Source organism: Arachis hypogaea, chromosome 18 (assembly GCF_003086295.3).
Source record: "Arachis hypogaea cultivar Tifrunner chromosome 18, arahy.Tifrunner.gnm2.J5K5, whole genome shotgun sequence".
NCBI lineage: Eukaryota > Viridiplantae > Streptophyta > Magnoliopsida > Fabales > Fabaceae > Arachis > Arachis hypogaea.
The window spans coordinates 131,565,475-131,581,936 of NC_092053.1; the positions used below are offsets into that span (position 1 = coordinate 131,565,475).

At 38.4% G+C, this 16,462-nt stretch overlaps 1 protein-coding gene across 4 annotated transcripts in view; it reads right to left on the reverse strand.

The window, feature by feature from the left end:
* Positions 1–13,203: 13,203 nt before the first annotated feature.
* The window catches only part of LOC112771097 (aspartokinase 1, chloroplastic), a 34,156-nt gene continuing 30,897 nt past the window's right edge, over positions 13,204–16,462 (reverse strand). Inside the window, exons 9-14 of one of the 4 annotated variants that reach the window (XM_025815715.3) lie at positions 14,959–15,078; positions 14,769–14,861; positions 14,573–14,689; positions 14,219–14,335; positions 13,976–14,038; positions 13,204–13,552 (exon numbers count right to left, since the gene is read on the reverse strand). In XM_025815715.3, coding sequence (XP_025671500.1) covers positions 13,472–13,552; positions 13,976–14,038; positions 14,219–14,335; positions 14,573–14,689; positions 14,769–14,861; positions 14,959–15,078 — 591 coding nt within the window. In that variant the 3' untranslated portion in view covers positions 13,204–13,471. Of the gene's footprint in view, positions 13,553–13,975; positions 14,039–14,218; positions 14,348–14,572; positions 14,690–14,768; positions 14,883–14,958; positions 15,079–16,462 lie in introns of all 4 variants that reach the window. The other 3 variants (XM_025815714.3, XM_025815713.3, XM_025815712.3) reach the window with 3 other exon arrangements.

Genomic DNA, 16,462 nt, shown 5'->3' on the forward strand with positions numbered 1-16,462 from the left:
GAGAAGCCTCTGCATGTCTAAAGCTCAAGCTCAGCCCAAGCACACACCAAAGTGGGCCCCGGAAGTGGATTTCTACACTTAAAATTATTTCTGTAAACCCTAGTAACTAGTTTAGTATAAATATAACTTTTTACTATTGTATTTAGGTCTTTTGGACCATCTTTTGATCACTTTAGATCTTTGGATCATCTTTTAATCATGTTTTGATGATTGAACCCTCTTTGGGGAGGCTGGCCATTCGGCCATGCCTAGACCTTGTTCTTATGTATTTTCAACGGTAGAGTTTCTACACACCATAGATTAAGGTGTGGAGCTCTGTTGTATCTCGAGTATTAATGCAACTACTACTATTTTCTATTCAATTCATCTTATTCTTGTTCTAAGATATTCGCTGCACTTCAACATGATGAATGTGATGATCCGTGACAGTCATCATCATTCTCACCTATGAGCGCGTGACTGACAACCACTTCCGTTCTACCTTAGACCGAGCATGTATCTCTTGGATTCCTTAATTAGAATCTTCATGGTATAAGCTAGAATCCATTGGCAGCATTCTTGAGAATCCGAAAAGTCTAAACCTTGTCTGTGGTATTCCGAGTATGATTCAGGGATTGAATGACTGTGACAAGCTTCAAACTCGCGAGTGTTGGGCGTAGTGACAGACGCAAAAAAATCACTGGATTCTATTCCAACATGATCGAGAACTGACAGATGATTAGCCGTGCTGTGACAAAGCATTTGGACCATTTTCACTAAGAGGATGGTAGGTAGCCATTGATAACGGTGAAACCCAACATACAGCTTGCCATAAAAAAGAGTAAGAATGATTTGATGAAAGCAGTGGGAAAGCAGAGATTCAGAAGGAACAGCATCTCCATGCGCTTATCTGAAATTCCTACCACTGAATTACATAAGTATCTCTATCTCTATTTTATGCTTTGTTTATTTCTATATTCGAAAACCATTATAACCATTTGAATCCACCTGACTGAGATTTACAAGATGACCATAGCTTGCTTCATACCAACAATCTCTGTAGGATCGACCCTTACTCACGTAAGGTATTACTTGGATGACCCAGTGCACTTGCTGGTTAGTTGTGCGAAGTTATGACAACGAACTAAGATTATGAACGTGCGTATAAAGTTTTTGGCGCCGTTACCAAGGAATGAACGATCACGATTTCGTGCACCAGCCTTCATAATCTCTTTGGTGAATGGGTCTTGATCCTTGCGGGAGCTATTTTCGTGGCTGGATCGAGTAGTTTTAGCTTTGAGATCGGTTAGGAGCTTGTCCTCTAATTCGTGGCGTCGCCTAGCCTCCCTTCGTAGGTCTCTCTCGACTTTGCGTTGATACTCTACCTCTTTTTCGAGTTGTTTTAGGCAATCCTGAAGTGCCTCCATGGCTCCCGTGTTTGGTGAGTTCTTGTCTTTGTTAGGTTGAGAAGTATCGTCTAGTATGACCTCCGCGTTCTTATGTGGCATTCTGTTCTCCAAATCAGAGTTGTGGTCGTTGTCTAGGTTGTCTGCCATGATGATGGGATAACTTCCAGGTCCCCGGCAACGGCGCCAATGTTTCGAGGGTTACCTAAAACTGTAGGTCAATCTCGGACGAGATCTTCTGTGCTGGCCGACGCTGATGTGTCCGACTTGTGGGTGGTGGCTAGAGCCTCCGTGTCTGACTTGTTGGACTTGTGGGTGATGCTGATCCTTCATCACCGGAGGGTGGTGGTACCTGCAAGGGACTCCGATGCTTAAGTTAGCAAGGGTATTAAGCAGGTTTTTAGTAGAATCAGAGTATGAGTTATACCTGGGTGCTCCAGTGTATTTATAATGGTGTGGAATGACCTTCCTAGAGATAAGATAGTTATCTTATCTTATCTTATCTTTGAGTGAAGTCATCTTATCTTCAAGGGAACCTCCCTTATCTCTATAGGCTTGGGCTGCCTTTGGATTTGGGTCGTGTTCCTCTGTTTGGGCCCCTTTTTGGGCTTTCCTGGTGACTTGGCCGGGCTCTTTAAGAAGAGGTCGGCTCGACCTTACCTGAAGAGGTCGGTCATCTTGTCATCAATCAACCCGGGTCGGACATCTTGACCCAGGGTATGAACAAGAGACGATGGAGTTAGGCTAAGAAGGAAGGAAATGCGTCGTGGACATTGTTTGACGTATACAAGAAGCGCTTTGATGTTTACGTTTCCGTCACTGACCATCAATCGAGTTACATGAATTTTTTCTCGTGGAATCATAGTGCAAAGTTGCCTACTCTCTGAATAGCACATCTGCCGCGACTTATTCGTTCGGAGGAAGACAAGACGTTAGTGTCATCGCTGGAATGAGATTCGATCGCCATTTGATAACAAGGAGTGTTTTCTCGGGTAGATGTATGACTTTGCCGGAGACGATCAACAACGAAGGATCGAAGCGGCGTGGAGATGGTGGGCGAGAGATTAATGAAGGAGAGGCAGAAGGTATTTCAAGTCGGGCAGGTCATGTTGGAACACAGTTGGATTGATTTGTCTTCATCCAGATGGGTCTGTATAGTATCATTTTTTTATATGGAGTTGCATGTTTTTTTTAACTGAATTTTGGTTTATTAATAATCTTGTTTAAACCAGATCAATGGTTGAAGTCCAAAAAAAAAGTTGATCAATGGTTTAGTATGTTCCTTTTTACTATACCAAAAAAAACCCTCACATGGCTGAACAAAATAGTTATTGCATGTAGATATCAAACATCTGCAGCAGGTCAAATACCTCCAACCCCGTCTTCATTCTGCCCGGCTGGTGATAAACCCCATTTTTAGGGTTTATCTTGTGCTGAATTGAGTGAATTTTATCCATTATTCTCACACTTATTCATATAATTCGCATGTTTTACATTTTCTTCCTAATTTTGTGCTATGATTGAAAACATGCTTCTTTGGCCTTAAATTTGCTAATTTTAATCCTCTCTTATTACCATTCGATGCCGTGATATGTGTGTTAAGTGTTTTCAGGTTTTATATGGCAGGAATGACTTAGAGGATGGAAAGGGAGTATGCAAAAATGGAAGGAACACAAGAAATTAAAGTTTTTAAAATCTGGCAGTGACGCGCACGCATGGACGACGCGTACGTGTGACTGATGCAGCAGACATACGACGCACACGTGTGGCTGACACCTATACGCGTGACAGAGCGTCACGTGCTATAATTACAGAAAATGCTGGGGGCGATTTCTGGGCTGCTTTTGACCCAGTTTCAGGCCCGAAAATACTGATTAGAGGCTATAGAGTGAAGCTGGAAGGGAATCAATCATTCACTTTCATTTATACACAATTTTAGGTTTAGTTGTAGGTTCCTAGAGAGAGAGAGGCTCTCTCTAGGTTTTAGGGTTTTTAGTTTTATTTCTTCTCCAATTCAGATTTCCATGTTGCTTTAATTTAGTTTCTCTTCTACATTCTATTATTTTAGCATCTTAGTTTATTTTCTTTTGTTGATTTCCTTATTTTTCCAATTTAGTTTATGAACTCTCTATGTTAGATTAAATTTCCTTTTAATGCAATTTGAGGTACTTCATGTTTATTGCTTCTTTCTTCATTTGTTATTATCGATTCCTTGCAATTGTGGTCTTAAAATTTGCATTCTCTTGTTAATTCTCTATGATTTTATTTTGTGCCTTCCAAGTGTTTGATAAAATGCTTGGATGGATTTTAATTTAGATTTTTATGTTCTTGACTTGGATTGATTAATTAGAGACTCTTGAGTTATCAAAAGTCTTTTGTTGATTGGTGATTGAAGATTGCCGGTTAACTTGAACCTCACTAAAGCTAGTCTCCCACTTTGAGTTGACTAGGACTTGTGAAATCAAGTTGATTGTATGCAGTTGACCTTCCTCCATTGTTAGAGGTTAACTAAGTAAAAGCAAAAGGCAATTACCATCACAATTGATGATGATAATGAGGATAGGAATTCCAATTCTCAATCCTTGCTAGGACTTTTCTTAGTTATTATTTTATTTGCAACTGGTTAACCAAGCTTTTTAATGAGATTTTAAGGTCAAAGAAGATGCCTGATGAGTGGAGAAAGAGCACCTTGGTACCTATCTACAAGAATAAGGGGGATATACAAAGTTGTAGAAACTATAGAGGGATTAAACTTATGAGTCATACTATGAAGTTATGGGAAAGGGTGATAGAACGGAGGTTGAGAAAAGAGACACAAGTAACAGAGAACCAATTTGGATTTATGCCAGGCAGATCTACCACTGAAGCGATATACCTATTAAGAAGGATGATGGAGAGGTATCGTAGTAATAAAAGGGATCTACATATGGTGTTTATTGATTTGGAAAAAGCGTATGATAGGGTACCAAGGGAGGTCTTATGGAAGGTTTTAGAAAAGAGGAGAGTAAGGATCGCATATATTCGGGCAATTAAAGACATGTATGATGGGGCCACAACTAGTGTGAAGACTCAAGGTGGTGTGACAGAGGAATTCCCTATTGGTATAGGATTACATCAGGGATCATCCTTAAGTCCATACCTTTTCACATTAGTCTTGGAAGTACTCACAGAGCACATCCAAGAACCTGTGCCATGGTGCATGCTTTTTGCCGATGATATCGTCCTTATGGAAGAGTCAAGGGAAGACCTAAATAAGAAGTTGGAGTTGTGGAGAGAAGCTCTAGAAGTGTATGGTCTGCGCATAAGCCGTAGCAAGACGGAATATATGGAATGTAAGTTCAGTTTGAGAAGGGAAAACCCCAATATAGAGGTGAAGATTGGAGAAAATAAAAAAAAAACTAAGCAATGAAATTCTAAACAGGGCGGAAGTTCTAGATAAGGAATTTATGCCGTTGGATATATTCCAAAAACGAATTAGATTATGCAATGAAGAGACTCAAACAAAAAACTTACCTAAACTATATGATCCTTTCTTGAATGGACCCTGTCGTGGCCGAATGAACAATTTTTTGTTATCCTCAATTAATAATAAAACTTATAAAAAAGCTGATATTTGGATAAATAAGATTCATGGTCTCCTTCTTTCTAGTATTCAAAAAACTAGTTATTTTGAAGAGAACATGGATATATTTTATCAAAAGTTATTTTTAACTGAAATTAGTTTTTTTTTAACATCCTACGAAAAGTTAAAAGTTTTAAGTATCTGGGGTGCATCATACATGATATTGGAGAGATTGAACAGGATGTAAATCATAGGATCCAAGCAGGTTGGTCAAAATGGCGGAGTGCATCTGGTTTTATATGCGACAAAAAAGTGCCTTTAAAACTTAAAGGTAAACTCTATCGCACCGCTATAAGGCCGGCTATGCTGTATGGTACGGAGTGTTGGGCGGCTAAAGTGGAGCATGAACATAAGCTGAGTGTGGCAGAGATGAAGATGTTGAGATGGATGAGTGGTCATACGCGATTGGATAAAATAAGGAATGAAGATATAAGGGAGAGAGTTGGAGTAGCACCCATTGTGGAAAAGATGGTTGAATCGCGTCTCAGGTGGTTTGGACATGTGAGAAGAAGACCGATAGAACATCCAGTCAGGAGGGTGGATGAGATGGAAGATGGACAAAGGGCGAAAGGCAGAGGAAGACCTAAGAAGACCATCCATGAGGTGGTCAAACGAGATCTACATGTAAATAGTATCTCTGTAGACATGATACATGACAGAGCACAATGGTGTCGTTTGATTCATGTAGCCGACCCCACTTAGTGGGACAAGGCTTTGTTGTTGTTGTTTGTTGTTGTTATTTACATTACTTGTCTCCTATTACAAAAACCCCAAAAATACTTTCCCATAACTAATTATAAGTACACTTCCCTGCAATTCCTTGAGAGACGACCCGAGGTTTAAATACTTCAGTTAATTTTATTCGGTTTGCTTAAGTGACAAAAAATTTAAACATTGGCTGAGGTTTAATTGTCGGTTTAGAGCTATACTTGCAACGCGATATTTTTGTGAAAATCTTTACCGACATTTTTCCTCCGTCAAGTTTTTGGCGCCGTTGCCGGGGAATTGGAAACGTATACCTTATTATTGGTTATTGTATATATTTACCTTTTGCTTGTTTGTTAGTTTTTGTTAGTTTTAGGACTTTGTTGCTTATTTTTATTAGATTTTATTTTTATTTGCTACTATGAATTCTCATCCCTTTGGCTATGAGTTTGGTTCAAATTATGTTGTATGGAATGAAAGCTACAATGAAAACATGCATCAAGGATGGGACAATCAAAGGTGGGAGGAGCCTCCAGCATATGATCAACCTTTTTGGCAATAACCTCCACCAACGTGCTATGAGCAAGAGTCATTCCCTGATGCATACCAAGACAATAGCTATGGTGGACCCCCTTGTAGTTACCAAAAAGCCCCACCATATACCTATGAACCTCCTCCTCAACATAGTTTTAAACCACCATACTTACAAGTCACTTATAATCAAACACTTCCTTATGACCCTAACCCATATCCACCATACCAACCACCTTATGAGCCAAATGAACCATACATAGAGCCATCCCAATTCCAACCCAATTACTCCCAAGAACCACCACCTTAATATACACCACCTCCAATGTATGCGGATTTTCAACCACAAGATGAATTTTCCTTTCCACCACAACCTTTCATAGGGGAATGTCCATATCTATCAATCTAAGAGCAATATGATCCTAATTATGTTAGCCAAGCAGAACAAGAGCCACGGGATCATTTTAAGGAAGCAATGGATCGACTTCAAGCAACCATCCATCAAATGGAGCGAGAGAAAAGCCGAAAAGCCCACGAAGCTCTCATGGCTAAAAAATCTCAACTTGAGAACAAGGGACTGGAGTGTGTTGTGCAACAAGTGAAAAATATGGAGAGTGTTGAACCGCTACATCCTTATCATGGTGAACCACCCTCTTATCATGAACCTTTCTTCCCAAGCAATGAACCCTCATATCCACTTCAATCCCTAATAAATGATACTCTTGGTGTTCTTCTTCAAGAGCAAAGAGAGATGCAGCAGACGACACTAGAGTTCATAGCTACCTTGACCGAGGTAGTAGATAATTTAGCTTCACTGCGCTTCAACACTCAAAGTAACCCCATGGCCGCATGTGGAGAATCTAATGAGGAGCGTAGCATGAAGGAGAAATTAAAAACTCCGGTGGAAAATGAGTAATGTGGCTTTGTATTGGAACAATTGGAGGAATCCATAACTGTTAAAGAGGAAGAAGTGGTTGAAGAGTTAGGAGATGCTAAACCTCCATAGGAATCTAGAGTTGTAGAGTATTCCTCCAAGAAGCTTGAGATTGATGTCGAATAGGGTAGTGCACAACCTCCAAGGCATATTCCCTATGAAGAATTGGACGGAATAGATCAAGAAGGAAGTTTCTTTGGTGATGATGATCATGCATCAAGCCCTCCTAGTAATGAATTTGCACCCACAAGTGAACTCCTTGAGTTTGAAGAACCTTCTCCCAATGAAATTGAAAGCAACATTGAGGTAGATTTATCTCAACCTCATATTTATAATTTGAGTGAAGAAGAAGATTTGGATGAATTCGGTGAGGAAGAGCTTGAAGTTGGAGAATCTTTTCAAAAGGTGGAAGTCCTTCGGCAAGGTTAGACAGGAGTTGAATATGCTTTGTCAAGATCATTGGAGACTTCTCTACCTAGGTTGTCGTCTACTTCGTCATTTGAGTGGGTAAAATTTATCTCTATTAGCTTTACTGTCCCACTTGAGTATGGTATTCTTGAAACGGATGGCCAACTTAGGAGGCTTTGTAGAATTAAGCGTAAGAGAAGGATGTTTAGTGGTTGGAGTTGCAAATCAAGACTCATCAAGGTTGAGATTTCAAGAGTTAGATGCAAGGGTTGGACTAGTGATCAATTGGTTGGATCTAAAAGAAGAGTTTGGTACTTCATTGAGAATTCGGATTACTTGCCACCAGGTTGGAACAATGATGATCAACTTAAGGACGGGTGTAGAAACAAGATTTGGGATCCTAACATACAAGAGGATCACTTTTGGGAGCTCAAAGCTTGTGAAGAACTTCATTAAGGCTTGGTGACTTCACTTGAAAATGTTGGAGCTTATTGGAAGTCCAAGCGTTGGTGGAGGTCTCAAGATGAGTTCAAGCACAAGCCACCATGACAAGGAGCTCACCAAACGTCCAACTTAAGGACTTTAACTAAAAGTGCTAGGTGGGAGACACCCAACCATGGTAACTTCTTTCTAATTTCCCTTTTTGTTAATATTGGTAATAAGTTAAATTTTCATTTTAGTTATGATTATTTAGTTTCAGTTATGGTAGTTGTTTAATAATTTTTGGCATTGCAAAAAAAAAGGGGCTGTCACCTGTGCGTGTGAACGACGCGTACGCGTCAACGCCCAAATTTGGTTCATGCCCAAACCGTGCTGTAATGGTGTGATAGGACGGCCTAGACAGAGAGTTGTGCCAGGACCGCGCTGGTGTGGTACTAGGAGCATAGCCAACCCCACGCATACGCGTCACCCATCAATTTTCACCAACCCACGCGTACGCGTCGTTGACGCATACGCGTCATTTGCATTTCTGGCTTTCCACGCGTGGGCGTGACTGACGTGCATGCGTCAACCCCAAAATTTTGATTATCAAATACTACAAACAGAGAGTTGGGCTGCCACTGTGCGAGTGCTGTGCGTGGAGCGAAATTCACTTCCACGCGTACGCGTGACTGACGCGTACGCATTACTTCCTTATTATGCAACCCACGCGTACGCGTGGGCGACGCTTACGCGTCGCTACTTCTTTTACTTTCTTCTCTCTTTTCTTCTTCTTTCTCCTCTCATTCTTCTTTCTTTCTACATTTCTTCTTCTTCATTCCTTTCCCTTCTCATCCCTATTCTCCCTCATTTATTGCATTTGTATACTTTCATTTATTACATTTTAACTTTGTTGTTGTTTCTTATTTTCTTTTCCAAGTTTGATATTATACTATTGGTGTTGACTGTTCTTACTCAACTGATGCGCATTCTCCAAAAATTGTGCGGCAGAACTTGTTTGTCGCTGAAGAGCTGAAGATTGATGGTTTAGAAGTTATAGTAAACTCTTGTTGTAAGTATAATTACTAAACCAAGCAATCAACCTTTCTTACAAATGCTTTGGTTGTCACAAGTAACAAACCCCTTTAAAAATTGATAATCGAGTATTTAAACCTCGGGTCGTCTTCTCAAGGAATTGCAGGGAAGTATGTTCTTATTATTGGTTATGAAGATTGTAAATCAGGGTTTTGAAGTTTGGGCAATGGGCACAGGTATATTTAAATGACAAGTAAAATAAATTAACAATAATAAAATCTCTTGGCAAGGTATGAAGAACTGGAAGTCCTATCCTAGTTATCCTTATCAATTGTGATGAGAATTGGATTTTTCTCCGACTTTGTTAACCTCTAACTATGAAGGTAAGTTAAGTGGAAGAATTAATTCGAATCCTCAAGTCCCAGTCTTTCCTTGGGAAAATTTAGAGTTATTGGATCTCGAATTAATTCTTGAAGAATTCCAAATTTCAGTCAACAATGAGTTTGATAACTCAAGAGTCACCAATTATTTAACCAAAGCCAAAAGGAAAAATATCTAAATTAAATTAAAAGCATTCATGTAAATAAAGCAATCAAATTACGTCTAAATATAAATTCAAGTCATAACATGGGAAGGTTCATAAGCCAATTGGGCAACATAAATCAAATACAAATAAAAGTATTAGAGTAAATTAAAGTAGAAAATAAATATTGAAGGAATATAGAACCTGGAATGAGGATGAATTGAACTAAACTAATAGAAATCCTAAAATCCTAAATCCTAAGAGAGAGGAGAGAACCTCTCTCTCTAGAAACTACATCTAAATCCTAATATTGTGAATTATGAGAGCTTCCTTATGAATGGATGCATTCCCCCACTTTATAGCCTCTAATCTGTGTGTTCTGGGCTGAAAACTAGGTCAAGAGCAGCCCAGAAATCGCTCCCAGTGATTTCTGTTACGTTCAGGTCGCGGGAAGGTAACGCGGAGGCGTCGTCCACGCGGCCACACGGATTGCTTTCCTGCCAGGTCACGCGTCCGCGTGATCCACGCGTTCACGTCGCCTGGTGTCGGGGCAGCTATGGAAAATTATATATCAAATAGAAGCCTCGGACGTTAGCTTTCCAACGCAACTGGAACCGCGTCATTTGGACCTCTGTAGCTAAAGTTATAGTCGTTTAAGTGCGAAGAGGTCAGGCTGGACAGCTTAGCAGTTTTCTCCAACTTCTTGTATTCCTTCCTCTTTTGCATGCTTCCTTTCCATCCTCAGAGCCATTCCTGCCCTATAATCTCTAAAAACACTCAACACACATATCAAGGTATCTGATGGTAATAAGAGAGGATTAATAATAAGAAAATATAAGATCAAAGAAGTATATTTTCAATCATAGCACAAAATCAGGAAGGAAAATGTAAAACATGCGAATAGTATGAATAAGTGGGTAAAGAGTTGATAAAAATCACTCAATTGAGCACAAGATAAACCATAAAATAGTGGTTTATCAACCTCCCCACACTTAAACATTAGCATGTCCTCATGCTAAGCTCAAGAGAAACTATAAAGGGGTGAAGAGAAATGATAGAATGCATGAAATGCAACCTATGAATACAACTAAATGCATAATGCTTCTACCTACTTGGTTAAAAAAAAATAAATTCTCCAAGACAAATATGAATCAAATTCCACTAATTCAAATTATACAATAAAAGACAAGTAAACTTGTAAGAAGATAGCTCATGAAAGCAGGGAACATAGAATCAAGCATTGAACCCTCTCTGGTAGTGTATATCATTCTAGTCTCTCAAGTGTCTAGGGTTAATCACTCTACTCTTCCCTATTCAAGCTTTCTAAACTTTGTTCTTTACCTAATCAATCAACAATGTTTAATGTACCAATGCAAACATCAGGAGGTCTTTTCCAAGGTTGTAATGGGGCTAAGGTGAAGGTAAGGGTATATATAAGGCTAAGTGAGCTAGTGAAGTAAATCTGTGAGTAGTCTAAGATCTCACCTAACATATACATACTCTATAAAAATTTTAAAATTATACTTAGCTTCCCATAATTTTCCCACTTTTTATCACATACACACTTGCACTGTTGCTGCTTCCCTTTCCTTCCATTCTAAAGCTGTATCCGTTCTCTTTTCAATTCTAGTTAATTCCCACTTCTGTTGTTAATTCCCGAATTGGATAATTTGTATTCATTGGTTATTATTGAATACATTTCTAACTTTTTATCATTTGAATAAAAAAAAAGGTAAAAACACATCACATAATAATCCTTTTTTTTTGTTGGTTATCAAAATTTTGTTTTTTATTTATTTCCTAGAAGCAAATAAAGGATTGCTTTTCCTATAAACAAGGAAAAAATATGTATACATATAATGCTTCTTAAATTTTGTAACCACGTATTTGTTCTCACTCCATATACTTAATTGTATTTTTATGAGAAAAACTACTCCTATATTTATTACAACCAAATAATTTAACGTTCAAATTTAATAAAAAGTACTTGTACGATACAATAATATCAAAGTACAAAATAACTTAACGCTCCTCTTGTTTTATCTTCTGCTTCTAAAAAATAGTCGCCAAAAATCCTAAACCAAACGTGCCCAATTCATCCAAACAAAATTTGGAAGTAATCCCATATATTATGCAGGAACAGAACCATCCAGTATATGCTGCTCGTTTAAGTATGCTATTCCCCTATGATATTGCAGGATGCAATGTTGTAAAAATCAGACTAGGCTGGCCAATTCAGTAACTGGCAAAGAAAACAGTCTAATTCGCTATCTATAACCGCTCAATCACAAACTGTTTCAAAACTGTTGACCGACTGAGAATTGGCCAGTTGGATCGGATCGAAAACTGGCCGGTTGTATTAACAACGCCGTTTTGAATTTTTTTTTTTTTTTTTTGAGGAAGTATAGGGAGCCAATGGAATATTTGTACAATGTGTACAATGGGGGTTTAGGGATGTTCGATTCAATATTAGAGATATAATCATTAGTGTTACCTTTTCCTATCAGTTTAAACTTTTGGGATGAGTGGTTTCATGATATGGTATAAAAACTCCATATTCGAAAGGTCAAGAGTTCGATCCTTGGTAAACTCCAAAATTAGCTTAAGTTTTTGGGATAAGTGGTTTCATGACATGAGATGTTTATTATCCTGGTACTGGTTATTCTGGATAGTATGGATGATGTTCATTTTATTCATATTGGGCCAAAGATTTAGTCCATTATACACATTGTACACTTAGATCATTGGCTCCCTAGCAGTACTCTTTTTTTTTTTTTTTAAAACCCACCCGGTCAGACTCGCCCACCCTTTTACCCCCCTCACTCACTCACGAATCTCACACTCAAACTCAGACACTCTCACTCACCCCATTTGAAGGCCGAACCCTTAGCTTCCTCCTCAACGGTTCTTTCGCAGTGCCGTCGCCGTCATGTTGTTGGCGCCTCCGTAGCTTCCTCCTTCCCCCTTTCCGAACCCAAGCCCTTTCTTGTTGGCTGTAGCTCGGCACGTCGTCCCCATCGTCCCTGACTTCTCTGTTCGAGGCTTAGAGCAACTCGCTGTCTGTCTTTCCATCGAAGATTAGTGTCACTACTTTCACTTCTCCGGTTCTTCACTTCCTTTTATCAATCTGTTTAGTCTGAATGTTGTGAATCGATTAATGGAAAGGAAATCATTATTCAAATTTTGTGCTGCTACTCATTAATTTTGTGCTGTTGCTGTGTTTTTAATTTGTATAATTTTTGTTGAAATTTGGTTGCTGCTGCTAAATAGGAAAATCAAATAATTATTAAAATTTTGTACTTCTGCTCATTGATTGTGCTGCTGCTGTTTTTTCATTTCTAAAATTTTTGTTAAAATTTTCTTGTCGTTGCAAAAAATAGAAATCAAATCATTATTGAAATTTTTTATTTTTGTTTATCTTTATTGATTTCAGATTTAGTGTGGCTACTTTATACTTGTTTTGTAATGTTTATTGCTGGATGCTTATTGTTTGATTCTTGGCTCTGTTTTAGTCTCTTGTTAATGGTGTTTTTGATTAGGTTTATCCTTTGCGAACTGTTGTTAGTGTCGTCTGGTGTTTATTATTGATTTCAGATATGGTCTTATGGATGATTATTTGATTTTTGCTGTGCTGCTGCTATTTTTAATTTTATGCATGATTTATTAATTTCAATTATAGATGATAGTATTAATCAAGAAGCAAGTGCTAATAACAATGCATCTGTGAATAATAACTTGCCCGCCAATCCTTCTACTTCGAATACTTCGAATGAGGCTGCTAATCCTAATTCTCCTAGTTCTAGGGGGGACAGATTTAGCTTAGAAATATGTTGCTCTACAAATAGTGAATGGAAAACTACAATATCAATGTTTATGTTGCTCTACATTCCCTTGTATGCATTCGTTTTCTAACTATCAAAGAAGGTTTTGTGGAGAGCCCTTACACACTGTTCTGCTTCACTGTCATTTACTATTAACGAGATATTCACCTGCAGGGAAACAAAATACGAAGTTAAAATACATGAAACAAAACATTTGAGAATGAAGTTAGACTATTGCGCTTGAAAATAAGTGTATCCAGGTTCAAGAACCAGCTAAAGCTGGAAGGGGTTTATAGAAACCCCTTACACCTCCCCCATGTGTGTATATGAACATAAATAGAATTTAGAATACTGTTATAACTTTTACATATGTAAATCATAGCCTGAGTATGACAAAGTACCATGCTACAAAGCCAAAAAATATTGGTGCATGTCATGCTATCCAGTTGAAGACATAATACGTTTGATCAACACCGTTTCATGCCAACTAAGATTATATATGCATGAAAAATGTACAAGGTTGATGATTTCTAGATCACTAAAGATGGGTCAAAAGGACACAAAAACCATTTTTTCTTAAGGTAGGGATACCTTAGATGCACCCTTAGAGATCATTTGAACATTGACACCAAGGGTTCGAAGAACACGGAAGGCCTGCAATAAAAGGCCAATCAGTAATAAAGGAAAGTAAAAAATTAACTTACTACTGTAAATAAGTTTGACACTGCTCACGTGGAAGGACAGTGATATTACAAAATAAAACTCAGGATCAAAATAAAACATTTAACAACAATTCTTGGAACACAATTAAGTTGGATAATTATAACACAGGACCTTCTCCAATATTAGTGATGATTTCTGAACATTTCCAATGAGAGAGATTATGGATCTATTTTGTAGGAGATTCACCACAGCAATTTTTTCCAGCTCTTCAACAACATAGTCTAGTTCCTGCTTAAGGGACTGACAATCAATTAGAATTACGCAAAGGCTGGTATACAAACGTGGCAGAGAAAGCATATTTCAATAGATGTAAAATACAACATAATTCAAGTCTTGTCTCACTAAGTAGTGTATATTAGGTGGTCAAATGACACCATGAGAAAAAAGTTATTAAACACCGTAACCCCGACAATATTGGAAGTAACATAACAACAGGATATGGAGATGATCATCACTATGTCTCACCTCTTGAATTAGTTCTCTGCTCCAAAGCTTCGACGGGTCCAACGTCAAAGAAATACTGACTTCAGTTGTAGCTACAACATCAACATATATACCCAGGTCTTCAAAGATTGAAAACACCTGCATAAATATAGAAATATGAAGACAGGAAGGTATTCATCAAATAAAAAGACAGATCTGCATGCTTTAGCTTTCTCACCTTAGCAAGGAACTCATACTGACCAAGCATGTGAGTGCTAACAATATCCAACATGGTCACATTACGTTTCAAAACAATGCTAGTTAAGACTGCCTGTAGGTGGACAAAGTAAAACTTAACGATAGTTGTATAAAGTCATCCTTAAGATGATAGTATTTATAATTTATTCAGGTATAGATGTTCCACAAACCTTGCTCATATCTCTTGCTTTAGTGATGAGAGTACCCGGAGCTTTGGGGTTGTAAGAATTTTTAACCCTTACTGGAATATCACCTTCTCTAGCAGGTCTCATAGACTGCGGATGTAAGACCTGCAAATTACAAATATTTCCAACAAGCTTATTCCAATATCCCAAAGCAAAGTCATATAAATTATTTTTCATAATTGTGCAGGCAAAAACTCCCAAAAAGTTCTTTAGGTAATGCCATTCTCCAATAAAGACCTGACGTGTAAACCAACCCCCCCTTTTTTCCTTTTGCAGCGGGCAAGTCCCACTGTCTCTCTCCCCCCTCCCTTTTTAACCAAGGAATACCAAGCAATTACAACAATGATACACTGTTATGTTCTCATTCAAAATTAGCTACACATAATGAACTATACAATTTTCAAACTTTGGTATACAGGAAAGGTGAAGAATAGGAATAGGGTTGGAATTATTGTGGATAAGTAGTGGAAGGAGGACGTAGTGGATGTCAAGAGGGTGAAAGATCGGATCATCTCTATCAAACTTGTGGTGGAGGGAGGTGCTTTCCATGTGATTAACGCCTATGCACCGCAAGTGGATTCGGATGAACAGCACAAGATAAGATTTTGGGAGGATCTAGAGAGTTTAGTTCAAAACATACCTTCAGGAGATAAGATTTTCTTAGAAGGAGATTTAAATGGCCATATTAGGAGAGAAGTGACTGGGTATGGGAGTATTTACGGAGGCCATGGTTTCGGGGTGATCAATGCCGAGAGTAAAACTATTTTGGACTTTTCCTCAACCTTTAATCTTCCCATCGCAAATACATATTTTAAAAAAAGAGACGAACATCTTATAACCTATAAGAGTGGCATGACAAGCTCTCAAATTGACTTCTTGTTGAGGAGAGTCGACCGGAAATTTTGTATTAATTGTAAAATTATTCCGGGAGAGAGTTTGACAACACAACATAGGGTGCTCGTCATGGATTTTCGCGTTGAGCAAAAGTTGAGAAAAAGACATACGAAGAACCCAAGGACGAGGTGGTGGCAGATGAAAGGTGAGGAACAAAGAAGATTCCTAAGATGGGTAGGAATAAAGGCAAAGTGGGATGGGAATGGAAGCGCGGAAGAGATGTGGAGGGAGATGGTAGAAGTTATTAGAAGAACAGCAAAAGAAAGTTTTGGTGAATCTAAAGGAATAGGACCAAGAGACAAGGAGTCCTGGTGGTGGAATGCGAGTGTACAAGAAAAGATAAAGATAAAAATGGAGTGCTTTAAAGAGTGGTCTTTATAACACAACGCAAATAATTGGAAAAAATATAAGGCGGCTAGGAAAGAGACAAAAGTGGCTGTAAGTGAAACAAGAACAAGAGCATATGAGGGTCTCTACCAGTCTTTGAACACGAAAGAAGGAGAAAAAGGTATATATAAAATCGCAAAGAGCCGTGAAAAAAGAATGGGAGATTTGGATCAGATTAAGTGCATAAAGGATAAGGATGGAAAGGTGT